At 41.1% G+C, this 26,360-nt stretch overlaps 1 protein-coding gene across 2 annotated transcripts in view; it reads right to left on the bottom strand.

Moving 5' to 3' along the window:
- The window catches only part of LOC123757996 (partner of Y14 and mago), a 102,232-nt gene extending 90,140 nt beyond the window's left edge, over window positions 1-12,092 (bottom strand). The window contains exon 1 of one of the 2 annotated variants that reach the window (XM_069338918.1): window positions 12,002-12,092. In XM_069338918.1, the coding sequence (XP_069195019.1) occupies window positions 12,002-12,035 (34 nt within the window). In that variant the 5' untranslated portion in view covers window positions 12,036-12,092. The remainder of the gene's footprint in view (window positions 1-12,001) is intronic. The other variant, XM_045742099.2, reaches the window with a different exon arrangement.
- Window positions 12,093-26,360: the final 14,268 nt, after the last annotated feature.

Raw genomic sequence — 26,360 nt, 5'->3', positions numbered from 1 at the left:
GGAATAAAGTGAAAGAAACCACACTAACAAATTCATGGAAGAAACTGTTAACAGAGAGGCCTAGATGTGATGCAGCAGTATCTGATAGTGAATTCGAAGGTTTTGAAAATGAAGCCAATGATTTTGAAGGGTTTGAAGAAACGATTCCGAACAATGTTGCTCCAAGCTGGTCAGGGTGTACAAGTGAATGATATCAATGAATGGTTAGAAAATGATTATGATCCTGGTTATGAATTGTTAACTGAAGAACAGATTGCGCAAAGTGTTCTCAGAAATGACTGATGACTCTGATGATGACTCGGACGATGTTGGTGAGGCTCTGCCGAGAGGTGTCGGATATCAGAAAAGATTGGAACAAGTTGAGGAACTCATTGAATATTCAAGAAAAAGTAAACATGAGGTTGTTGGAAATTTTTATGTACACCTTACAGCCTTAAAGCAATGTCTCAGAACGTTAGCCAGAGAAAATCAGATTCAGACAAAAGTAGATAAATTCATGATTTTAACGGTTCGTGAAAAATCTTCGTCGACAAGCCCTGCTGCACCCGCCGATGCAGAATTACCATCGACAAGTCGTGGAGCATCCGCCGGCAACGAATGCTCTGCAAGCCATGTTGCACCCGCCGATGCTGAATTCCCACCAACAAGTCGTGGAGCATCCGCCGGCAACGAATGCTCTACAAGCCATGTTGCACCCGCCGATGCTGAATTCCCACCAACAAGTTGTGACAAGTCATCCACTGACGATATAAAATATGATTGAAAGGCATATAAATTAGTGTAAAAAGTGTTGATAGAGTACAGTATTGTAAGTGTTAATGATTAATTAAGCCTAGACAAAAAGATACTGTACAGTGTAAATATACAGTAGAAATAATTGTCAATAGTGAAGTAGAATTAGAACTCATGTGAATTAGTAGTAAGCCTAACTGTTGTGTGAAGTGAGTGCCTGAAAATAAGTGTACATACAGTATGTACCCTGTATACAATATAAACAATATAAAACAAGCGCTGCAGAGGATGACGTAATCTTCACAGCTTCGTAATCTTCAGCTTCATTAACCCTTAAAGTGCGCATCACGTCATATGACGTGCTGGACGTTGTTCCAGTCAACTGCGCATCACGTCATATGATGTGTTGGAGTACTAAGCAAGATTTAAACAGCCCGCGGATACACGGGGTTCACCACACCTTCACCAGGGCTCTTGTAAACAGACGCCATTTTTTTAAAAAATCGTGGGCCAAACTCCCGGGTGTTATTGGCCTCAGTATTGAGTGAGCAACCAAGCCTGATGCACGCAGCATGAGCTAACAGCACTGCTGTTCAGCTTGTGACCACAGCATCGCCTAAAAATGCCAAATTATACTTGTTCATGCTATTATGTAGCGATATTATTACAGAAGACCCCTGACTGTGATCAAACTGACCAGGGTTCTGATAATAGCAGGATTGTGGTGATATTTAGCGCTGTGCGCCATGGAAGGAGGTGTAATGCTGTGGGAGAGAGGGTGGTGGCGATGTCTTTTGACTGTGTGTGGCCACCTTTTATTGACTGCACTCAGCATACCAGCTTAGTGGTTCGCTATGGTGAACACAAATGTAGATACTTATATATAACGTGCGTATAGAGGGTATAAACAGCAAGAGAAGGTTTAGAGCCGCCATTTTGGTGAGGGCGGTGGCGTCGTCTGCACGGTGGCGACGACGGTGTTGTTTACTGGTTACCACGATGGTCTTTGGGCACCATACCAGTTTATTTGTACAAGTATGATGAATAAAACAGGTAGATATTTATATATAATGTGTGTATATAGCGTAATAACACCACACAGTATTGTTGGAGGAGAAATATTAGTGCGTCTGGCCTTGAGGGCAGCCGCCGATCAGCTGACTGTGTGAGTAGCCACATCTCTGTGCCTTTACTCACCAAACAAGCTTAGATGTACAGTTATGGTGAACAAAACATGTAGATACTTATATATAACGTCTGTATATAGTGAATTATAGCAAAAACATTATTGTGGGAGGAGAATGTGGGTGAGTCAGATGACTGGAGGGAGGGCGGGAGTGGCTGGCTGGTAAACGGCGGTCACTCCTCGTTACTTTTTGACTCATAATAGCTACTTAGTGGTTCGTTATAGTGAACAAAACATGCAGATACTTATATATAACTTGTGCTTATAATGTAATAACCGACAAAGTATTTGTTCACTGATTGATGAACATAATTGAATCAACAATATGCACACCATATTTTTGAGTACAGCAATGATTCACTCATTTTATTATATATCAAACTACAGGCATACCTAAGAATAAGAGTTTAATCCGTTCCTGGAGACGCCTCGCCTTCCGAAAACTCGCATTCCGAAGTTAATTTCCCCATAAGAAATAAAGGGAAATGAATTAATCCGTTCCTGACTACCCCAAAAACCCCACATCAAACTAAATTTTTATACCTAATTTACCTAATTCATCTAAATAAACCTACAAAACTGTGTTCCAGTTATTACTTACCTTGCTGTCGAGTGCTGTAGGCGTATGGAAGATGGTGAGGAGGGGGGAGGAGGAGAGGAGTTACTGTTTGGAAGGGGAGTCCCCTTCCATAATCACATCACATAACCCCATGCCTTGTAACACTATGGATACCACTTCTCTTTCTAAATTTTTCAAACCAGCCCCTGCTTGCCTTAAACTCTTTCTTATCTGCATCACTCGTTGCAGGGGTATTCTTTAGAAGGTCTTCGTGCAACACCCTGGCTTTCTCACAAATAATGGCCTCCGAAACACTATCACCCCTCAACTCCTTGTCGTGTATCCAAATTAATAACAACTTTTCCACTTCAAGTATTTGTGGTCTTTGTGCCGTTAATGTTCTTACTCCTTTTGCCACTTTAGCACCCATAATCTTATTTTTCTTCTTAAGTATAGTGCATATTGTTGATGTGGCTTTGTTGTACTGCCTACAAAGTTCAACAACACGTGTACCGTTCTCATGCTTCCGAATGATCTCTTGTTTCTCCTCTATTGTCATCCTCACATGAGCTTTCTGGCCTTTATCCTTACCACTGGCTTTCTTGGGACCCATGGTGAGATATATAATAACAAATTGTATAGACAAATCACCAAAAATCCAACAAAACACTGAAAATCCGCGAGAAGAATTGATGTGGGGGTAGTCACTGAGCGCGAGACAATAATAAACTGAGGGGCGGCGGGGCGGAGGGGCGACGATTGCCGAACCACCACGCACTAGGTCGGCTGTACGCGTATCAACAAACTCGCGTCCAAACTCGCCTCCCGAAGTAACCATCGCCTTCCGAGACAAATTTTTGGAGTAAATACACCTCGCCTTCCGAAAACCTCGCATACAGGGACAATCGCATTCCGAGGTACCACTGTACACACTATTGAATAATATTACAGCAAAAAAAGTATGAAAAATCAATCAGAGACATTGAAATAATTCGGTAATTATCTCTTTGTGGCAACTCCGGCCTGACAGCTTGCGAGCAACAGACCGCCTGGGACGCACGCTGAGTCAGCGCCTATAATTTGCCAGACTTCCCCGCCCTATAGCGGGCAATATATGCCACTTACGATTTTTTTATTATTTTTCCCATGATCAGTGAACACAAATTAACAGGTTAGAAAGAAAAAAAAAAATTATTTTTTTTCAAAATGACATGCGCCTGTGGGGATGACAGGATATTAAACCCCGAGCATGTTAAGGGTTAAAAGTAAGTCAATTTACCAATTTTATTATAGTATTACAAGATAATTGTTTTTTTTTTTCAAAAAAAGCTACATATTAGTCTCTGCAAATGTATATTCTATCGTTAGCAGAGAAAAGGTGAGCTCAAAATATTTCGTCTTGGCTAGCTCTCAGTGACAAGGCTCGATCGCCATTGTTATGGCATGGCCGCCACAGCCTGTGTCGTAACATTAAAAATACATTACCTGCACTGTTCAGGGTAAATCAAAACACATCTCTAAAATTTTATTGAGAAAATATTAACAATCACTGATTGATACATGAAATATTTTGCAATACAAAGGAATGAATCAATTTTTTCCCACCCATCTGGACTTGATCAGACCGTGTTCACACATCATCCATGCAGCAGCCAACAACTGGCTTAATCGTCGGCGTGGCACTAAATTGGAATGCAATTACACAATGAACTTTACTTAATTTTAGTTATACAGTATAAAATATATCCTACCTGAATGTTACTTGAAAAATTACCTGACCCGACTTAACTTCGGAAATAACGGAGCTCCGGAAATAACGACTAGGGTACAGCCCCATATAGGTCGTTAAATTGAGTGGATACTGTATACAGATTCTCTCAGTTCACATCAATAACACTGTATAAATTCTAAAATGTACAGTAATAGTTAGTCTGATTACACTGCTAAGTTTTTTCTTTTTTATAAATCAAATGTTATGTATCAATGTAAAAAAAAACTGTTAACCCTTTAACTGCGCAACTCGCCTACAGGCCCAGGCTTCAGGTGCGTAACGCGCCTCCGGGTATTTGTATTTTTCACGTTCCATTCAAAACTCCCGCGGCTACATGGGGTTCACATCAGCTTCCTCAGGGCTCTTGTAAACAGACGCCATCTTTAAAAAAAATCATGGTCTACATTCCCGGGTGTGGGAGCCTCAGTAGTGAGCAACCAACGCTGGCGCTCGCAGCATGAGCGCACAGCACTGCTGTTCAGCGTGTGACCACAGCATCTCCTAATAATGTCATACTATATATATATAACTTGTATTATTTAGCCATGATAGTATTATAGAAGAGCCTGAGTGTGATAATGACTGGGGGTACAATGTTCAAATATCAGTGATTCAATGCTGTTCATGATGTTCACAGTGCTAGCCACAGCACCACAGCATTATTTTGTCCATCTAGGAATCTTCAAACGACTTTTTAGGTTCCTTTTCAAAATAAACTTGTGGTCAATTATTCATTTACAGGAATTAGTTATCAGGATTGTGATTATAATTAGCGTTGAGCGTAGTATTGTGGAAGGAGGAATTTTGGTGAGGGAGGGAGAGAATTGAGGTACCCTCACTGTGTGGCAGCCACTCTTGTTTTGCTCACCATACTAGCCTCATGGTTCGCTATGGGGAACACACATGTACATGGGTATATACAGTGTGTGTATGTATATAGTGTAATAACAGCAACAGGAGTACGTTGAGAGGAGCTAAGAACATAAGAACAAAGGTAACTGCAGAAGGCCTATTGGCCGTACGAGGCATCTCCTATTTTAACCACCCAATCCCACTCATATACATGTCCAACCCACGCTTGAAACAATCAAGGGACCCCACCTCCACCACGTTACGTGGCAATTGGTTCCTCAAATCAACAACCCTGTTACTGAACCAGTATTTACCCAAGTCTTTCCTAAATCTAAACTTATCCAATTTATACCCATTGTTTCGTGTTCTGTCTGGTCCATACGAGGCAGCTCCTATTGGTCCATACGAGGCAGTTGCTATTGGCCCATACGAGGCAGCTGCTATTGGCCCATACGAGGCAGCTGCTACGCGATGTTCTGAATGTGTTGATGGTAAATGTATATAGTGTGTGACAGTGTATAGTGTGTACATATGTTGTAAATATACATAAATGAACATGAAACATTGGTGTGAATAACTGTATGATGGGAGGGGCAAAGTTGGCGAATACAGTGTTGGAGAAGTGAGGGAGGGCTGGCTGGGTGTGACAGCTCTCACTCGCGGTGTTCTGAATGTGATGATGGTGAATGTATATAGTGTGTGACAGTGTATAGTGTGTAAATAGATTGTATATATACATAAATTAGCATGATACATGGTAAATATGTGCAACGTGTGTGTACACAAGTGTCATGCACGTAACACAGTGTCCTTGGACAGTACGGATGTTTTACTGCCATAATATAGTGTACGTGTTCATTATACATAGGATTAGCGCATAAAAACAAATAAAATGTATTTGGAACTGTGCGCAAAAAATGAACAAAAATATATTCGCAGCAACTCACACGCCCCACCGGCCCCGGGAGCTTACGGCACGGGCGCACGGGGAATGATGACATCAAGCGCCACCTTATGGACCCCACAGCAGCCAAAGTAAGTACAATTTCGAAATTCCGTTGCTATACCCATATACAGGGAGGGGTTTTTGACACTTTCAGAACTAAACAGAATTTTTTCCCAAGAACTTATTTCTTGCGCACTGGGGGGGAGGGGGTGTCATATTTATAAGTCGCGCAGTTAAAGGGTTAAAGGTACATTCTTTAAATATTGACAAGTATCAACTACAGCACTGTATGAAAATCTGTGTAATGCACAGTACTATGTAATCACATTACGTATGCACCGAGTCATAAGGATGAGACTGATTAAAATACACTGTACTGTAAACTGATTATATTTTGTTTACTTTTGCCTTATCTAGTTATACATTTAAAATAAATGGCACATAACCATGGGTGAAAGTACCCCTGATCCCAGCAGTCACACTGCAGAAGCAATAGGAATAACCATTGGAATTTAAAAAAAAACAAAGGCACACCCTGAGAAACTGTACCACTTACGGGCTATTCATGCCCGTGCCACCTCTTGGGTGGCTTAATCTTTATCAATCAATCACCTGAGAAACTGCAAACAACAATCAGGACTAGAATGAGATAGGGAGGCTGTAAAGAAAAACAGCTAAAACCATACAAGACAATAAACTCAACAGGTACGAGGGACAATGGCCACCAGGACCACCACACTCTGGTGAGCCAGGCACAGGGAAAGCATCTGCATAAAGCAAAACACCAAATCCTAACCTCAGACTCTTGACAATGGATGCCATAAGCAGCCACAGATCCAAAAGAGGCACATATAATACACAATTCAAGTGCACCTTCAGTTAAAGTGCAAAGCTCCTAATACCCACAGGAGCAGGGCCAGCCTGTTAGGCTTGTGAAGAATAAGCATCCAGTACACAGTCAAAAGACTGTCTCTATTAACAGGATTAACAGATGAGCACACGTTCCATGCACTGCCAAGAAATAAGGGGCCTCGAGAGGCAGGAATTCATAGAGGAAACACAGGAATCCCTCAAAGCAAGTAACCCCAGTGAGAAATAGGAAAATAAGATGATCCCAAAGAAGATCCTTGGCCATGGAGGGAGTGAAATGAAATGCTACGTCACACTCAATGTGGGTGACATATACATAATTAAGAAGCAATAAAATGAAACAAGGCAATAGCTCCCAACAGAACTAATGTTACAGGAAAAACAAGCACCACTTAGTTATAAAGCAAGCAGTAGACAAAGTGACCAAGAGAGACTACCAACATTAGGCCAGTGACACAGGGCAGACGAGTGCAGTGGTTAGCTGGCTGGATCCTCAGGTGACTTGGGCTGCCATATGGTGGCAGATGGGTGAATCAGGAATGGGGTTGTTACCCTGCAGCAATAATCATTTGCAAACTAGGGAAAATGTACCTGGCAGCACAAATTCTTCAAATGAAGCAATTGCTACAGTCTTCCTGGCTTGGTGCTTTCTTTTGATAATTGTTTCCCTTAGTGTGCCTCATTTCTTCCAAGCAGTCATTTGTTTTGCCAAGTTTCTGGTTTCTGGTGGGGTTTACACAATTTGCAAATTATTATTGCTGCAGGGTAACTATCCTAATCCTGATTCACCCATCTGCCACCAGATGGCAGGCCAAGTCACCTGAGATCCAGCCAGCCTGCCACTGATACATAGTTTCCCTTACCTCAGTTCAAGTTAAACTCAGGTATTGGCTTCCAGTATGTGATAATTGGGTATGAGTGGCCTAGTGTCTTGAGCCAAAGCTTGGTGAAACCAGTTAAGGTCGAGGACCTACTGAAGGGTCCCTCCAGAAAAGCAAGTTTTTATCATACTGAATATAATAAATAATTGTATATAATAAAATAATTGTTTACATATACACTACTATATGCATAGAGATGTGTTCTATAATTTGCTATACAAAATTGTTCAAATATTTAGTGATACAGATACTGTACTGTAGACCTAAATAGCCAAAAACTAAAATATTCCAAAGCTCAAATTCCTCCCAAACTCAAATTGTGGATTTAGGACAATCCAATCTACTTGGAGGTTGTATTGTACATATTCTGTTTTTAATTTGGAGTAAAATTTTGCCTGAGGGTAGGTATGGAAGGGAAGGATAGAGTAAGGTAGGAAAAAAGTATTAATTGCAGAATGATTTGGAAGTGGGGCAACTTAACACTAAACAGGTTATTATTGGAAAATATGCAGTGCTTTCCAAGAAGCAACAGAAGAGGTGCCTGCTTAACCCTTAAACCGCACAAAACATACATATACGATTTGACATAAGTTTTTCAAACTTGCACAAACACTTTCCAATTTTTTGTGCATAATCAACTAGACAAATGCTCCAACTTTGTCTAAATGATCACAGTGTAACTTGAAAAACAAGAAAATAAAAAAAATTTAAAATTGAATATCGAAAACTTCAGATTTTCAAATCAGATTAAAAAATATAAGCTATCACCAATTGTTCATTTGGTGTTATTTATGCTCTCAGAATAGTGTATGATTTTCTTTTTTATCCACTTAGAATATAGGTCTTCAGTATAGTTTACTGTAAAAAAAATCGTCAATATGGCATTTGAAATATGCGGCAAATTTAGACAAAAATAAATTATAACTCCAAACTTATAGGGTTTATGAAAAATCCATTCTGAAATGATTGTAAAACAGACAGCTGAGCACACAATATGTCAAAATGGTGAGAATCGGTCAGAAACTAGAATTTTAGAAGCCACTCAAAGTTGAAACTCTAGTTTCAGAGATAATTGAAGTTGAAGTTCTCGACAATGAATAGAGGTAGTTCTAATTCGTTAAGTTAATTATACAATTTAGTTAACATTGTTTGGCATTCGTACTTGAATATATGAAAGTTGTAGGTCAATATGTGTTGAAATGAAGTCAGGAAAAAATAACCCCCCAAAAAAACTAAATATGGGGATAATTATAATGATTTAGGGGATATATTTAAGGTATAGTTTATATAAGTGAAAAAGCCCTAATCTGGTTCCTAATCATCAAAACAACCTAAAGAGACAAAGAAAATAGAGTTTGAAATCTGTGAAAAAATTAGCCAAAAAAATTCTAAATCCCAAGTTCTGAGTGTTGTGATTGATTTATTTGCTGATCAATTTCATTCTATCTTCACATAGTTAGGGACGGGTATGTACTCTCCAGAATGTAAAGGTTACAAGAAAATCAGATAATAAACAAAGGAGAAAAAACTAAAATCATAAAAAAAAAATCCCCTAAGAAAAAATATTTTTTGGACATCAATGAAAGTAACATATATTAACATTGGGCAATGTATTTATATGATATATAACAAAATAGAGCATAATAGCATACTTACTCATTATTATTTGTGGTATTATGTATTATTCAGCAATGCTATAAACGCACCAGCTGCATATCCATTTTGTGGACACTTCTTACTACTATTCTTCTCTGAGCGTCAGACAGATGCTTGAATCTCTCTATTATTGCATTAACTCTTAGTTCCAGTTAATAGGAACTGTTCTCCTTATCAACAAAACATTCTTCTTTTAAAAAAAAATTGCCTAAAATCAATTTCTGAAAATATTTTGATGAAAGTTTCACGACGCTGAAGCCAATAAATTGGAGTTTAACTTTTTTTTTTTACACAATTTGAATATTTTTTGCTTCTGGGCTCTAAATATGTGCGGGTTAAGGGTTATGAACTTAAACCGAAATTGAAGGATTGTAGATGTGTTGGATACTAGCCAATGGGGAACAGCACTAAAACTAATACAGTAATCATAAATGCCTACAATTCACCAGCAAAAACACACACGGACATAGGAGGAACAGGATGACAAACGAGAGGGCCTCATAATGATCATGTGAGAAATTATAGTACGAAAGAGCAGATAAAAATAAATCACAATTGTTAACACTTGGTGACTTCAACTTGAAATCAATAGACTGGGAGGTCTACGAAGCAAGAACAGAGGGCTTTTGGACTGACGGATTCATAAACCTCATCCTGGAGATATTTATGTATCAATACATTAATAAGGATATGAGAATGAGGAAGTGATGTTTCATCAATGCTGGATTTGATATTCCCCAGGAAAGAGGAGGAGATTTTGACATTCAGTACCTTCCTCCCTTGGATAAGTGACCATATCCTCTTGGAAATAAACTATGCAATACATTAAAATCTAGAAGAAAATGAGGAAAATGAACCCTTGAAAAATCTGATTTCAGGAGAGGACACTATGGGGAACATTTGCCATGGATGAAAAATTTTCTGACAGAAAAATGAGGGCAGAAATCAGAGGCAATATATCAAACTAGAGAAATGTTACTAGTGGAGAAGACAGGGTTCAGTTCTAGTACCAGTAATGTCCATTGTCTATATAAACGTTCAACTAGAAGGAATGCAAAATTATATGAACATGTTTGCTGGTGGTGCCAAGTTACTAAAGAAAATAAGAAATTTAAACGATTGTCTTGCCCTGTAAGAAGATGAACAAAATAAGTGTATGGAACAACACTTGGCAAATGGAATTTAATGTGGATAAATATCACATTATGGAATGTTGAATAGGAGAAAATCAGCCACATACAACCTAGAACTTATGTGAAAAAGATTTAAAGAATTCTGATAAAGAGAGAGATCTAGGGATGGTTATGGATAGAAAACTGTCACCTGAGGAACACATTAACAACATTGTTCAAGGTGTGTATACTGCACTTTTCAACTTTAGAAAAAATTACTTTTACATACATACATGGATAAAGAAATATTAAAGAAATTATTCACAACCTTTGTGAAACCAAAGTTGGAATATATAGCAGTTGTATGGTGCCCGCATCTTAAGAAACACATCAGTTAAATGGAAAAGGTGCAGACATGCAACTAAATGGCTTCCAGAACTGAAAAACAAGAACTGCAAGAGACATTAGTGGCATTAAATATACCAAAGCTATAATATAGAAGAGAAAGAGATGATATGATCGCTACATACAAAATAGAAAACAGAAATCGACAAAATTGACACAAATTTTGAAAACTGCAATTTCAAGAACAAGAGGACATAGGTTCAAACTAAGGAAATAAAGCTACCAAAAAAATTAAATTAGAAAGTTTGTTTCCAGACAGAGTAGTAGACAGTTGGAACAAGTGAGGTGGTGGTGTAGGCCAAAACCATCAATATTTTTGAAGCATCATATGACAGGGTACTGGGAAGATGGGACACCACGAGCATAGCTCTCATTCTGTAATTACACTTCAATAATTACTATTTGAATATAGCATTATGCAAGCAGGGGGACACTAATAAATGTTCTTTCTATATCCAAGTATCACAGCACCCAATGAGCCTGTAACCAAACAAGCTATGTCTCTATTGATCTGTATTCAACATAGACATATCCTTTCTCAGGGGAGTCGAGTTGCCCATTTAGACGATTCTCAAGTTGCTCAAAAAGTGTTTTGCTCTTCTTCAATATGGCAAACATTTAAAAATGGAATAAAATATTAGGTGGAAAAATTCACATGTTGAATGGTGAGTGTATACAGTGCTCACACCATATCTAAAGTAGCTTACCCATGCCATTATGTCTAGGATACCTTGCTCAATACTACCATGTTTATGGCAGCTTGCCCACATCACCATGCTTATGGCATCATGCCAACAATATGTCAATAGCAATATGCTACCACGATAATTACCTTACCTTATATCTACTGCAGCCTGCTCACAGCACCCGTTTACGGCAGCATGCCCACAGCACGTCAACGGCACTTTACTCATACCATAAATATATATAAATAACAACTTAACAACACCAGTCATCCTCCTCCAATAACCATTACGATAACACCGACACTTTCTCACTACTTGGAATGCCATTATTAAATGATAACTTGCCCGACTCATCCTTCACGTACTCTGCAGTAGACATTTTTGTTTACCATGGCCTAGGGGTCGTTTACACCCCGGTGGTCGTCCAGGTCGTTCCCTGCCGAGGTGACTCTCGCAATGCGTGGCTCTGAAACCTTATTTATTTATTTATTTATTTATCTATATATATACAAGATTGGGTTTATGAGAGTATATAACATTAAATGTTATTACATTCTTGTAAAGCCACTAGCATGCATACCGTTTCGGGCAGGTCCTTAATCTAACAATTTTAAGAAGGTAATTTCTAGCAAAATTTAAAAAATGCTTACAGGTACATAGTAAGAAAATTTGACAAAGATCAATTGGTACATTAATCTCAAATTTGAGGGTTATCAACATTTGTAGCATAATAAAGCATAATAGAATAATAACTAACTCTGTTTTCAGACAACTGTAACGTACGTTTATGTTATGTTGTTGGGTTGATTAGATACATAGTGTTTAGTGAGTTTCATATTTATTTAGTAGTCCTGGATACAGCAGTGTCGTAGACGTTGAGACGAAGCCTGGAGCAGAGGAGAGAGCTGAGTGAGGCCGGAGTCGTGGAGCTCTATGTGGGAGAGCGTGGCGGCTCGATTGAGAATTGTGAGTGTCTGAACTCGGGGGGCGAGAGCGTGGCGGCTCGATGCGGTCGTAGTCTGCTGTCTGCTCTGTGTCGAAGCTGTAGCGTCTTGGGTCGATTAGGACTGTACACGCCAAGTGCTACATTGTTGACTGTGGAAATTGAACTGTCTTCTATTCATCAAATCGTTGCTTATATGGTGATTACACCTCAGCTTCCTTCAACAAGGTGAGAAGAGTATTACCTGTAATTGGGGAAAGGATTGTAGCTTCTGTAATTAGTTATGCTATTAAGATAATGAGATAATGAAGCGTGTATAAGATTAACTCGCTACACAAACTCAGCTCCCTTGTCACGGGAGACATCTCCCGTCACGCAGGGTGCAGTCGCACCTCCACAGATCTCCAGTATCAGCTCTTGATACTGGTAATGGCTCAAAAGGGCTACCACTTACGGGCTATTCATGCCCGTGCCACCTCTTGGGTGGCTTCATCTTCATCTTAACACATTCACAAAGGAGACATCTCCCGTCATGCAGGGTGCATTCGCACCTCCACAGATCTCCAGTATCAGCTCTTGATACTGGTAATGGCTCAAAAGGGCCACCACTTACGGGCTATTCATGCCCGTGCCACCTTTTGGGTGGCTTAATCTTCATCAATCAATCAGCTCCCTTGTTTAAATCCCTAAACTTGCTAAATATTAACTCCCTTGCCGTCCGATTCCCGCCCGAAGGTCGGCCATCTTGGCGCGCGGATTGAACGCTCTTGGCTGGACTTTCTTTCCACACCTTACCTGGAACTCATCTTTGAATTCAGCTGGCTTCTTTGGGCCAGTGTGTGCTCACTGCAGCTACCCAGGGGCTCACAGGACCGGAGGAGGCCGGAGCCTCCCTAATGGACGCCTCCCTGAGCGGGGGCGCCATGGATGTTGACATCAAGTCCCAGAGAGGAAAACGTCTGCTGGAAAATGAGTCGGCTGATGCTGCCCCAGAGTGAGATGCTAAGAGGATGTCTTCCCCTTCAGAAGACCTTAGTCTTGTGGTACCCCGTTCCTCGTTTGTGGTAGTCCTAATCCAGTCAGAATCAGGTCAGTGCCTCTTTGCAAATCCTCGTACCTTAGGTGCAACAATCGAGGCTTCCGTATTGTGGCCACATTGCCTGCCTGAGACCATACGTACCCTGGGTAGGGGTGCAGCACTGAAGCTACATATCAGAAAGGAGGCTCTATCACACATCTGTGTATCTGACATTATTAAGTTGGGGGACTGGCCTGTCAGGTGCCGACAGGTATTGTCGCAGGAGGAGGAGTCTCGAGCCCGGTATGGGAAGATTGGCCCAATTGACCAGAGTGTAGATGTAGATGACATCCAGGCCGCTCTGCAGGTATTAGGGGGTGCATCAGCGAGATTATTGGAAGTTACCAGGATTCGCGGAGCAGCAGGGCCGACATCCATGGTCCGTGTAAAGTTCGATGGGCACCTCCCTGACCGAGTAGCACTACACAGGACCTCGTATCAGGTTCAGCCCTACAATTTCCCTGTGTTACGATGTTACGCTTGTCATCTACTGGGCCACAGTCGCCTGACCTGCCGTAATGCAGCACGTTGTGCAAACTGCGGCAAAACAGACCATACAGACAGAGATAACGGTGGGTGCTCTGCTGCACCTCGCTGCTTTTTTGAGATATATATACAAAAGTTGTTACATTCTTGTACAGCCACTAGTACGCATAGCGTTTCAGGCAGGTCCCTGGAATACGATCCCCACCGCGAAGAATCGTTTTTACAACCAAGTACCCATTTTACTGTTGAGTTAAACAGAGGCTACAGTTAAGGATTTGCGCCCAGTAAATCCTCCCCTGCCAGGATACGAACCCATGACAAAGCGCTCGCGGAACGCCAGGTGAGTGTCTTACCACTACACCACGGAGACTGGTGTAGTGGTAAGTTTTATGCCATGGCCATCATAAGGTTACGTCCAAGAGTTGCCCTGTATATCTTGAGGCCCTCCAGTTGGACATCGATCATAAAACAGCGGGGACACCTCGACATGAGCTGTTCCAGAAGTTGCGCGCCCTCAATCAGCCTATCGCTTCTTCTCGCCTCCAGGTTCCCCCTGGTCGGGCCTCTTCACAAGTAGGAACTAGCAGACGCTCTTGCCTGTCCCAGTCACATGCCTCATACGCCCAGGTTGCTAATCGATTTTCCCTCCTGGGTATAGCCTTCACATTGACGGAAACTCATCCACGGATACAGACATGGACGCTCAGTCTCGGCCGGAGCCTGGCACTCGTCACCCTCCTGCCTCTCCTCAAAGAAGCCAACACCGGCGTCGTCGACACACCCATCGATCAGGAGGTACTGCTCTAACAGACAGTCCTGATGGTCCTCTGGTCCCCCAGGCACTTTCCCAAGGAATTGTGACACCGGGGAAACATGAGGCCCAGAGTGAGGCTCCCACCAGTCGCAGACGCCGTCAAGAGAGTTTGTGAGCCGATCACCGCTTCCGTCAGGCAGAGAGAAGCATAGATCAACATCCTCTGGACTGGTAGTCATTGATACCACACATTTTACTTACTTTGTATGAGGGTTTTATGGCTTTTTCTAGTGGTTCCCCCTTTGGAGACGTCTGTGCACTGGTGGTTAAAAAGTTAGCTGTTGTATTTCAGGGATAATGGCGCCCCATCCTGAGAATACTGTGGTGTTTTGGAATGCCCGCTCCCTTTTTAAGAAGACGCAATATCTACGCAATTTTATCGCCAGCGCACCACCGTTGATCGTGGGACTCTGTGAGACTTGGCTAACAAGCGATATCTTTCCTTCACGGTGCCGGGGTATTCGGCACGCCTAGGGCAAGCTAGCCAGCAGCGCTGCGCATACATAGTGGCTTTACTAGAATGTTATTACTAAGCTAAGTATCCTCACAATCCCAAAGTACCTTCTTGTATATGTATAAATAAAATAAATGAATAACGAAATAAATAAACTGAGCCTGGCCACGCGGCAACACCGTGGGCGTGGGCGCCGCCAGCCCCCGGGCATTAAGGAGCCCGCACGTGCACGCCTCGTGGCCCAGGTGCCCACTAGGGCCACGGGCGAGGCAGTGGCCCCAGGGACCACGCCTAGCCTGGCCGCCCGGCCGCCCTCGCGCGGCTGGGAGACCCACACATGCATGGCACGAAACTCACGCCCACACCATGCGGCTCTCAGCCCGGGCGCGAGGCGAGCCAAGGCCCCCAGGGTAGCCTCCAGAGGGAAGAAAGCTGTAAGGAGCCTGGCCATGTGGCCCACGCCGTACCCCGGGCACGGGCACCAGGGCACGCCGTGCACCTCCGAGCCCCTAGGGGCGCCCCCTAGGGAATGGAACCCAGTAAGGCTGACCGCATGGGCCACGCCACCAGGCGTGGGCGCCCCGGCCCACGTGCGTAGAGGAGCCCGCACGTGCAGGCCACAAGGCCCAGGCGCCCACTAAGGCGAAGGCGGCACGACACGCACGCCCGGGCACGGCGCGGAGGCGTGAAGGGACAGCCCGCATGGCTAGCTCCCTAGAGAGGGCAAGTAAACCTGACAAGCAGCTAGCTACTGTGTCGCAACACGCACGACAAGGGGCACGGCGCTGGGCACAGGCCGATCACTGGGGACGTCCCTAACTAACAAGGGCGCCCTCCACGCAGAGCGTGGTGGGGAAACACTGGCAGGACTGTACCTTAGGGTAATTGCGATGTGCAGGCTGCTCTGAAACGCCATGGGCTAACAACGACTTCACTCAAACAGGAGTCCCGTGGCTTGTAGGCGGCGGAGCGTTTTGTAGTGTGTCGTCTGGGGAGGAGGCGGTCAAGAGGTCGCAGAGTCCCCGGGCACGCTTTAAGTACCCCGCTTGATGCGCGCACAACTTTAGTCGGTTAGTTTTTTTTTAGTTTAGTTCATTTATTATGCACCCCATACCCATCTTGTGGGCGGTAGTGGAAAGGGTTACAGAGGCACATAATGGGCTCAGGGACTGAACCCCACAATTCATTTAGCTAAGCAAGTTACAATCTTGATGAGCTAGTTACAAAATTCAATATAAGTCATCAATATAAGTCATCTTAGACACAAACTTATGGTAATACGCTTTCTTCCCCACAGAAACATCACCGCTAGCTTGAGCAGCAGTGTCTATATGTCCGCCGGATTGCCTCCTTTATGGACTGGCGTTACTCTTGCTTTTTTAAGGATATCAGGGAAGGTGTGACACTCTATAGATTTGTTGAACAGTAGAGCTATGGGTGGCGCAAGGGCATGGGAGGCGCTCTTGTATACAATGAACAGAATTTCACTGGTGCTCCCTGCCCTTAGAAATCTAATAATAATAATAATAATAATAATAATAATAATTTTTATTTAGGCAAAGGTACATACATAAAGAGATTTTACAAAGTTTGTTGGCTTTATAGATAAAAGCTAGTACATACAATGCCTAAAGCCGCAAAGCGTTTACGCAAAGCGTTTCGGGCAGGAAAAAACACTACTGACTAAAGCTTAAAACTAATGGGTAAAAAGAAAAAAATGCGTTGAGTACAAATAAAAATAGAGGTAAAAGAGGGGGGAACATTGTTGAAAAAACAGCACAAATACAATTACAAATTATTACAGAAAATTACATTAAAACAGCGTTGATTTGAAAAAAAAAAAAACATACATGGGTTGACAATAGAGAGGTAAGGTAGGTTACAGGGAATTTATTAGGTATAGCTTCGTTTTTAACTTCTGGTTGAGAGAGGTACTGTCTTTAACATGGTTGGGAAGGTCATTCCACATTCTGGTGTAACACGGGTTCGGTTCCTCTCTCTTTACTTCCTTCTTTCTACTCCCTCTACCCGTATTCTTACTTATTATTCTCTACCAAGGGACTCCAAAACTTTTACCAAAGCCAACTCCACGCCACGTGGTCCTAAGACGATTGACCGACTTAGGATTCTACACCCAGTATGACGTGACCTAAGCTCTGAACAAAACCCTAGAGTCACCTCTGCTGCCACCACCAGACCAGTAATACAAGAGCAATGATCGAGGTCTGGATCGATCACGCTAATTAATCAACCTAGGGGCTTGATCCCCACTATAAACGATGACCTTGAGTGTGGAATAAATTACACGGTAATGATCATTCCGATTCGATGTTAGAATCGGCGCCCAATGCAACTCTGCCTCGTGTGGACCACGTGACCAGGACAAGTATACACATAAAACACATGGAAACAATAAAATGCAAATTAATAACAAATTTAATTTATTAAAAGAAAACTAAAACAAAATCTAAATATGTTCACTCCCTATTACTTTAACACTCCCTACTTGACCTGAGTGGCAAATGAGAAGACTATTTCTATAATTAACAATAGCAACTATACCTTGGGCGACCAGCTAGATGTCTTGGCTGGTCTAGGGGAGAGGTAAGATGTTTGACCTCTCCTAGCTGCTTCCGTGACCACACTGATCTCTTCCTTGTCTGGTCTCCCCCAGACAGAACATTGTATCCTTCCGCCTAGTCAAAGTTCTACCCAGTTACTAGCAAGGTTTAAGTTATAACAATTAACCTCTGTTGTACTTAATTGATCCAGACTGGTTGAATTATTTTACTGAATTAAATTACAAACATCTAACGGCAGAGCTGTTCCCGATCACAAAAATGGTTATTAAAACTTTGAGAAATAGTAGACCTGTCAACCCCTGATGACCTATGACCGCCGGTCACTCCGCCTCAAAAGTTAGATCTGATTCGTGACGTCACTGATGGTGACTTAAACTCAATAATTAGAATACTCTTGATATTGTATCCGGTACTATTATACAATACAATTTTAATGCAAAATGAATAAAGGCTAATTTTCTCTAAATTACTGAATACTATAGGATGAGTCATTATACGCAGCTTTGAACAAAGCGTCGGTTATTTCCACCGCGAATTCCCCTGGGGGTCAGGTCACCATGCGGCTCAGCTTCCCATTCTCTTTTGTCGATAAACCACTCTGGATAATTCTTACAACAGCCTAGTTTGTTACACTGGGCCCCTTGATTTGTAGAGCATTTCTGGTTTGATTAAGTCGTACTCTAGGAATATCAAAACTGTATTTATTTCTGTATTTATTTCTGGTGTGGTGCTCATGGGTTCTGTTACAACCTTCTATGAAGCTTTTGAGATCAGGATTGGCATTACAATTTAGCGTTTTGTATATGTATAGTACACATGAGAGAATGTGCAGTGACTTAATGTCTAACATATTCAGGGATTTGAGTAGGGGTACCGAGTGATGTCTGGGGCCAGAATTGGATATTGTCCTAATAGCAGCTTTGTGTTGAGTAATTAGAGGACGTAAGTGATTTTGGGTAGTAGAGCCCCAAGCACAAATACCATAGTTGAGATGTGGATAGATAAGGGAGTAATAGAGAGTCACCATGCAGGGCAGGGCGTGGTACATAATATCTGATCTTAGAAAGAATGCCCACAGTTTTTGAAACTTTTTTTGATATGTTTAGAATGTGTCCCTGGAAATTCAGCTTGTGGTCAATGAGAATGCCAAGGAATTTGCCATCTAATTTGTTACAAATTTGGGTATTGTTTATTTTGAGATTTATTTGATTAGAGGATTTATTGCCAAACAGAATATAGAAAGTTTTGTCAATGTTAAGGGTGAGTTTGTTGGCAGTTAGCCACAGATGGACTTTATTTAGCTCAGTATTTACTGTGGCATTTAGAGCAAGGGGATCAGGACTGGAGTAAATGAAGGTTGTGTCGTCAGCAAATAGGATTGGTTTGAGGTGTTGGGAGGCATTTGGAAGGTCATTAATGTAGATGAGAAAGAGGAGAGGGCCAAGTATGCTGCCCTGGGGAACACCAATGTTGATGGGTAGGGTGGGAGAAATTGTATTATTCACAGAAACACATTGGAGCCTGTCAGTAAGGTAGGATTTGAGGTATTGTAGGGAGTGTCCTCTGACACCATAATGATGTAATTTAAGAAGAAGGTTTTGGTGGTTGACAGTATCGAAAGCTTTACGCAGGTCCACAAATAACCCAACAGGGAACTCATTTTTATCAAGAGCTGTATGAATCGAGTTAAGCATACTAATAAGTGCATCGTTAGTGCTTTTTTTGGGCCTGAAGCCATATTGGCAAGGGCTAAGTATATTGAGTTTGGCTAGATATGAGTAAAGCTGCTTATAGATTAGTTTTTCAAAAATTTTTGACAAGTTTGGCAGGATTGATATAGGTCTGTAGTTGTTAACATCTGTGAGATCACCACATTTGTGGACAGGCGTTACTCTCGCTTTTTTTTAGAATATCTGGAAAGGTTTGGAGTTCAAGTGACTTGTTGAAGAGCAAAGCAATAGCAGGGGCTAAAGATCTGGAGGCTTTTTTGTAGATTAAAGTTGGTATCTCCTCAAGGGCACCAGACTTGGTTTTAAGGGAAAGGATTATCTCATTGACGTCAATGGAATTAATAGACTTTAGGTACAGAGACTGGGGATAGTTCCCTGTAAGATAGTCCTTAATGTCAGTACTGGAAGATGGAATATCATTAGCAAGGGATGAACCAATGGAAGAGAAGAACCTATTGAACTCAATAGCAGAATCAGAGGCTGAAAGCTGACCATCGTTATTAGACAGGAGAGTCGGTTTGTTATTTAAAGACTTCTTTGATCCCAATATTTGTGAAATTGTTCTCCAAGTTTGTTTAATGTTGCTCTTTATTTGGGTAAATTTATCTTCGTAGTATTTAGTTTTGGCTCGTCTAATTATCTTAGATAGCAATAATGAGTAATTCTTTGAGAATTCTTTGGAGACAATCGCTAACCTATACTTTTTCTCAAGGTCATGTTTTTTATTAATAGATTTAAGTATTCCCTTTGTAAGCCAGGGATTGTTAAGCCTTTTGGTTGTGACTTGTTTTGTAAGCATAGGACAGTGGGTATTATAAAGGCTAAGAGTTTTTTGAAGAAAAGATTGAACTGCTAGGTTGATGTCCTCTATGTTACCTAACTCGGACTCCCAGTTGACATTATCAGTAGCAGTTATAAAATTGTCTATAGCAGTTTCATTGTGTAGTCTAAAACGTATCTCTCTTGACTCAAGAGGTGGTTTGCTAATGTTACTTAAGAGAAATGTGGGGTAATGGTCTGTAGTGCTATCGGTGATTATACCTGAAGTAAGCGGAGAGGTTATATTTGTCCAGATGTGATCTAGAGTCGTGGCAGTGCTATCAGTGATTCTAGTAGGTCTAGTGATTAAGGGTATGAGGAAGCAGGAATTCATACAGTTGAGGAAGCTAACAGCAGTTGGGTGTTCTGGCTCGCAGAGGTCAATATTAAAGTCCCCTGCAATAATTAGGTGGTTTTTGTTCAGTCTGTTATCAAGTATTAGATTTCTAAGGTTTGAGTTGAATTCGGACACATCAGTGTTAGGAATTCTATAAACTGCACCCACAGACAGGATAGACTCGGCACCCTTGACTCTGAAGCTGGCGAAGATATACTCCCCATAGCAGTCTCTAGTTCTAATTTCTTTTAAGCATGTTAGTTCTTGGTGGTAGTAAAGAGCAGTGCCACCACCTCTCTGAAGTTGATGATAGTTGTGGATTGCTGAGTAGTTAGGCATGTTAAAGAGTTGAGTAGTATCATCTTTCAACCATGTTTCAGTAAGTATAATAAAAGAGAAATTGTTGTCAATAGTATACTAGATAACAGATTGAACAAAAACCATCTAATTATCGCAGGGGACTTTAATATTGACCTTTGCGAGCCTGAACACCCTACTGCTGTTAGCTTCCTCAACTGTATGAATTCCTGCTTCCTCATACCCTTAATCACTAGACCTACTAGAATCACTGATAGTACTGCCACGACTTTGGAGGTGTTATGTCCATGTTCGCTATGAGAAAGGTAGGATAGTGGTCAGTTGTTCTGTCGTAGATTATACCAGATACAAGGGGAGCTGTTATGTTAGTCCATAAGTGGTCCAAGGTAGTGGCTGATGTTTGAGTGACTCGGGTAGATTTGGTGATTGTGGGAATTAGCATACAGGAGTTCATGCTGTTAAGGAAATAGTCAACTTGAGAGCAATTTTGTTGACCCAGGTCAATATTAAAGTCTCCTCCCAGAATGATGTGGTTTTTGTTGAGATTGTTGTTTATAATAAGATTCCTTAGGTAATCTTTTCTTTTCTTTTTCTTTTTTTTGTTCATTTTGTTTTTGTATTGTATAGTCTTGTTTATATATTTTTCCCCCTTCTAAATCAAAATTCTATTTTGTAATTGCCATTCTTGCCTTGTTTTCCTACAACCAGCCTTTTTATGCAGACAAGTATGGACCCAGAACTAAATCTCTTATCCACTATCTATGACAATCATCACTTTAATGATCAAAATTGCAGATATTTTACAGCACATGATGTAAACAATGTATTAACACATAATCACAATATGTCTCTAACAAACTTGAACGTTAGATCCCTAGGTAAACACTTCGATGATGTTAGTGCCTTGATTGAAACTATTGACAACAAATTCTGTTTTATTATACTTACTGAAACGTGGTTGAAAGAGGATACTACTCAACTCTTTAACATGCCTAACTACTCAGCAATTCACAACTGTCGTCAAAATCAGAGAGGTGGTGGTACTGCTCTTTACTACCACCAAGAACTAACATGCTTAAAAGTAATTAGAACTAGAGACTGCTGTGGGGAGTTTCAGAGTCAAGGGTGCCGAGTCTGTCCTGTCTGTGGGTGCAGTCAATAGAATTCCTAACACTGATGTGTCCGAATTCAACTCAAACCTTAAAAATCTAATACTCGATAACAGACTGAACAAAAACCATCTAATTATCGCAGGGGACTTCAATATTGACCTCTGCGAGCCTGAACACCCTACTGCTGTTAGCTTCCTCAACTGTATGAATTCCTGCTTCCTCATACCCTTAATCACTAGACCTACTAGAATCGCTGATAGTACTGCCACGACTCTAGATCACATCTGGACCAACATAACCTCTCCGCTTACTTCAGGTATAATCACCGATAGCACTACAGACCATTATCCCACATTTCTCTTAACAAACATTAACAAACCGCCTCTAGAGACAAGGGAGTTAAGCTTTAGGCTGCACAATGAAACTGCTATAGACAATTTTATAACTGCTGCTGATAATGTCAACTGGGAGTCAGAGTTAGGTAACATAGGGGACATCAACCTAGCAGTGCAATCTTTTCTACAAACAACTCTTAGCCTTTATAACACCCACTGTCCTATGCTTACAAAACAAGTCACAAGCAAAAGGCTTAACAATCCTTGGCTTACAAAGGGAATACTTAAATCCATTAACAAAAAACACGACCTTGAGAAGAAGTATAGGCTTGGAACAGTCTCCAAAGAATTCTCAAAGAATTACTCGTTATTGCTATCTAAAATAATTAGACGAGCCAAAACTAAATACTATGAAGATAAATTTACCCAAATAAAGAGCAACATTAAAAAAACTTGGAGCACAATTTCACAAATATTGGGATCAAAGAAGATTTTAAATAACAAACCAACACTCCTTTCCAATAACGTTGGTCAGCTTTCAACCTCTGATTCTGCTATTGAGTTCAATAGGTTCTTCTCTTCCATTGGGTCATCCCTTGCAAATGATATTCCATCTTCCTGTACTGATGTTAAGGACTATCTTACAGGTAACTATTCACAGTCTCTGTACCTAAAGCCTACTAGTTCCACTGATGTCAATGAAATAATCCTTTCCCTTAAAACCAAGTCTAGTGCCCTCGAGGAGATACCAACTTTAATTTACAAAAAAGCCTCCAGATCTTTAGCCCCTGCTATTGCTTTGCTCTTCAACAAGTCACTTGAACTCCAAACCTTTCCTGACATTCTAAAAAAAGCAAGAGTAACCCCTGTCCACAAATGTGGTGATCTCACAGATGTTAACAACTACAGACCTATATCAATCCTGCCTAACTTGTCAAAAATATTCGAAAAACTAATCTACAAGCAGCTTTACTCTTTTCTAGCCAAACACAATATACTTAGCTCTTGTCAATATGGCTTCAGACCCAAAAAAAGCACTAACGATGCACTTATTAGTATGATTAACTTAATTCACGCAGCTCTTGATAAAAATGAGTTCCCTGTTGGGTTATTTGTGGACCTGCGTAAGGCTTTTGACACTGTCAACCATCAAAACCTTCTTCTTAAATTACATCATTATGGAGTCAGAGGTCACTCCCTGCAATACCTCAAATCTTATCTTACTGACAGGCTCCAGTATGTTTCTGTGAATAACACAATTTCTCCCACCCTACCCATCAACATTGGTGTTCCTTAGGGCAGCATACTTGGCCCTCTCCTCTTTCTCATCTACATTAATGACCTTCCTAATGCCTCCCAACACCTCAAACCAATTCTATTTGCTGACGACACAACCTTCATTTACTCCAGTCCTGACCCCCTTGCTCTAAATGCCACAGTAAATACTGAGCTAGAGAAAGTCCATCTTTGGCTAACTGCCAACAAACTCACCCTTAACATTGACAAAACGTTTTATATCCTGTTTGGCAATAAATCCTCTAATCAAATAAATCTCAGGATGAACAATACCCAAATTTGTAACAAATTAGATGGCAAATTCCTTGGCGTTCTCATCGACCACAAGCTGAATTTCCAGGGACACATTCTAAATATATCAAAAAAAGTTTCAAAAACTGTGGGCATTCTTTCTAAGATCAGATATTATGTACCCCGCCCTGCCCTGGTTACTCTCTATTACTCTCTCATCTATCCATACCTCAACTATGGTATTTGTGCTTGGGGTTCTACTACCCAAAATAATTTACGTCCTCTAATTACCCAACACAAAGCTGTTATTAGGACAATATCCAACTCTGGCCCCAGACATCACTCGGTACCCTTACTCAAATCTCTGAATATGTTAGATATTAAGTCACTGCACATTCTCTCTTGTGTATTATACATATATAAAACGCTGAACTGTAATGGCAATCCTGACCTCAAAAGCTTCATTGAAGGTTGTAACAGAACCCATGAGCACCACACCAGAAATAAATACAGTTTTGATATTCCTAGAGTACGACTTAATCAAACTAGAAATGCTCTACAAATCAAGGGGCCCAGAATGTGGAATGACCTTCCCAACCATGTTAAAGACAGTACCTCTCTCAACCAGTTTAAGATAAACACTAAACACTACCTAATAAATTCCCTGTAACCCACCTCACTCCTCTATTGTCAACCCATGTCTGTAATTTTGTTTAATCAACACTGTTTGTCAACCTATTGTATTTGTGCTGCTTTTTCAGTCATGTTCCCCCTTTTTTTTATCTTTATTTGTATTTGTTCTCAACACTTTCTATTCTTTATGCTCAATTAGTATTAAGTTCTAGATATTAATGTTTTTCTTGCCCGAAACGCATTGCGTAATAGTGGCTTTAGGCATTGTATGTACTAGCTCTATCTATATATCAATCCATTAATGTAACATCACTTGTATGTATGTACCTTACCTGAATAAACATATTTATTTATTTATTTATTTATTTATAGGTGCATTGGCTTTAACCTGTCATACACAACTCATGAGACTGATATTATGAATGACTTAATGTCTGACCATTTAGCCATAACAGCTAACATACACGTGGCTAATGTTGACCTACCTGGCACTAAGCTGAGTAGACGCAGGCTAACAGTAAGGAAAGAGCAAGAAAAATTCTTTATAGACAGCATAGAACATTGGTATAACAATTATGAGCCTGAGAATGTACAACAGTTTTATGATGACCTCATAAATAATACCTATGAGGCCATCAAAAATAGTGAGTCACGCCAAACAAAAAGAAGTACTGGTAAACAGGTCAGACACAACCAGTACTATGATGATGCTAAACTGAAAGAGCTTAAATCAATTGCTAGACAGACAGGTAAAGCATATAAGAACCTTAGAACTCCTCAAATGTTAAAACTGTTTCAGGCCGCGCTTGCAGCGGCAAGGGAGAGAATGACTGAACTGAGACAAAATGAATGGGAGGGTTTTGTTAGTGGACTTAACCTGCATACTCCCCTGGGCAAAGCCTGGAAAGGCATAAACAAAATTATTGGTAAAAATAGTAGACAACTTTCACACCCAAACCCGCTACAGAAAGCCAATCAGTTAATTGCAAAATGGGCTCAGGTTTCCAGCCTTGGAATGTTACCAGCTAGCACTAGGGAGAAATTGCAGGAGAGGTCCACAGACAGAAATGCTCTCATAAATTTCATGTTGAGCAAGCAACATGATGAATGTGATGTTCCATATACAGATTATGAATTGGATGCAGCCCTCTCCAGGGGCAGTAGCACTGCTCCTGGTGAGGACGGCATCACCTATGATATTCTAAGACTCCTACATCGTGTACCCGGTAACCCATTATTAGAATTGTTTAATGCTAGCTATGTCACTGGGCAGTTGCCTGTATCATGGACCACCAGTCTTACGGTACCTGTACCAAAGCCTGGCCAACCTGATGCTTTCCGTCCCATCTCACTGACCAGTTGCATGTGCAAAACCTTTGAGAGAATGGTGCTTAATAGATTATTGTATAGAGTTAAAGAGCACATGTCACCTGATATCAATGGTTTCACACATGGTAAAAGTGTACACAACTGTATCACAGCCTTTCTTACTGTTCATGGAGATAAAAGGCACAAGTACACAACATTTCTTGATTT

This window comes from Procambarus clarkii, chromosome 40 (genome assembly GCF_040958095.1).
Source record: "Procambarus clarkii isolate CNS0578487 chromosome 40, FALCON_Pclarkii_2.0, whole genome shotgun sequence".
Taxonomy (NCBI): Eukaryota; Metazoa; Arthropoda; class Malacostraca; order Decapoda; family Cambaridae; genus Procambarus; species Procambarus clarkii.
The sequence above is the reverse complement of the archived record's forward strand: the minus strand, read 5'-3'. Positions and strand labels throughout refer to the sequence as shown.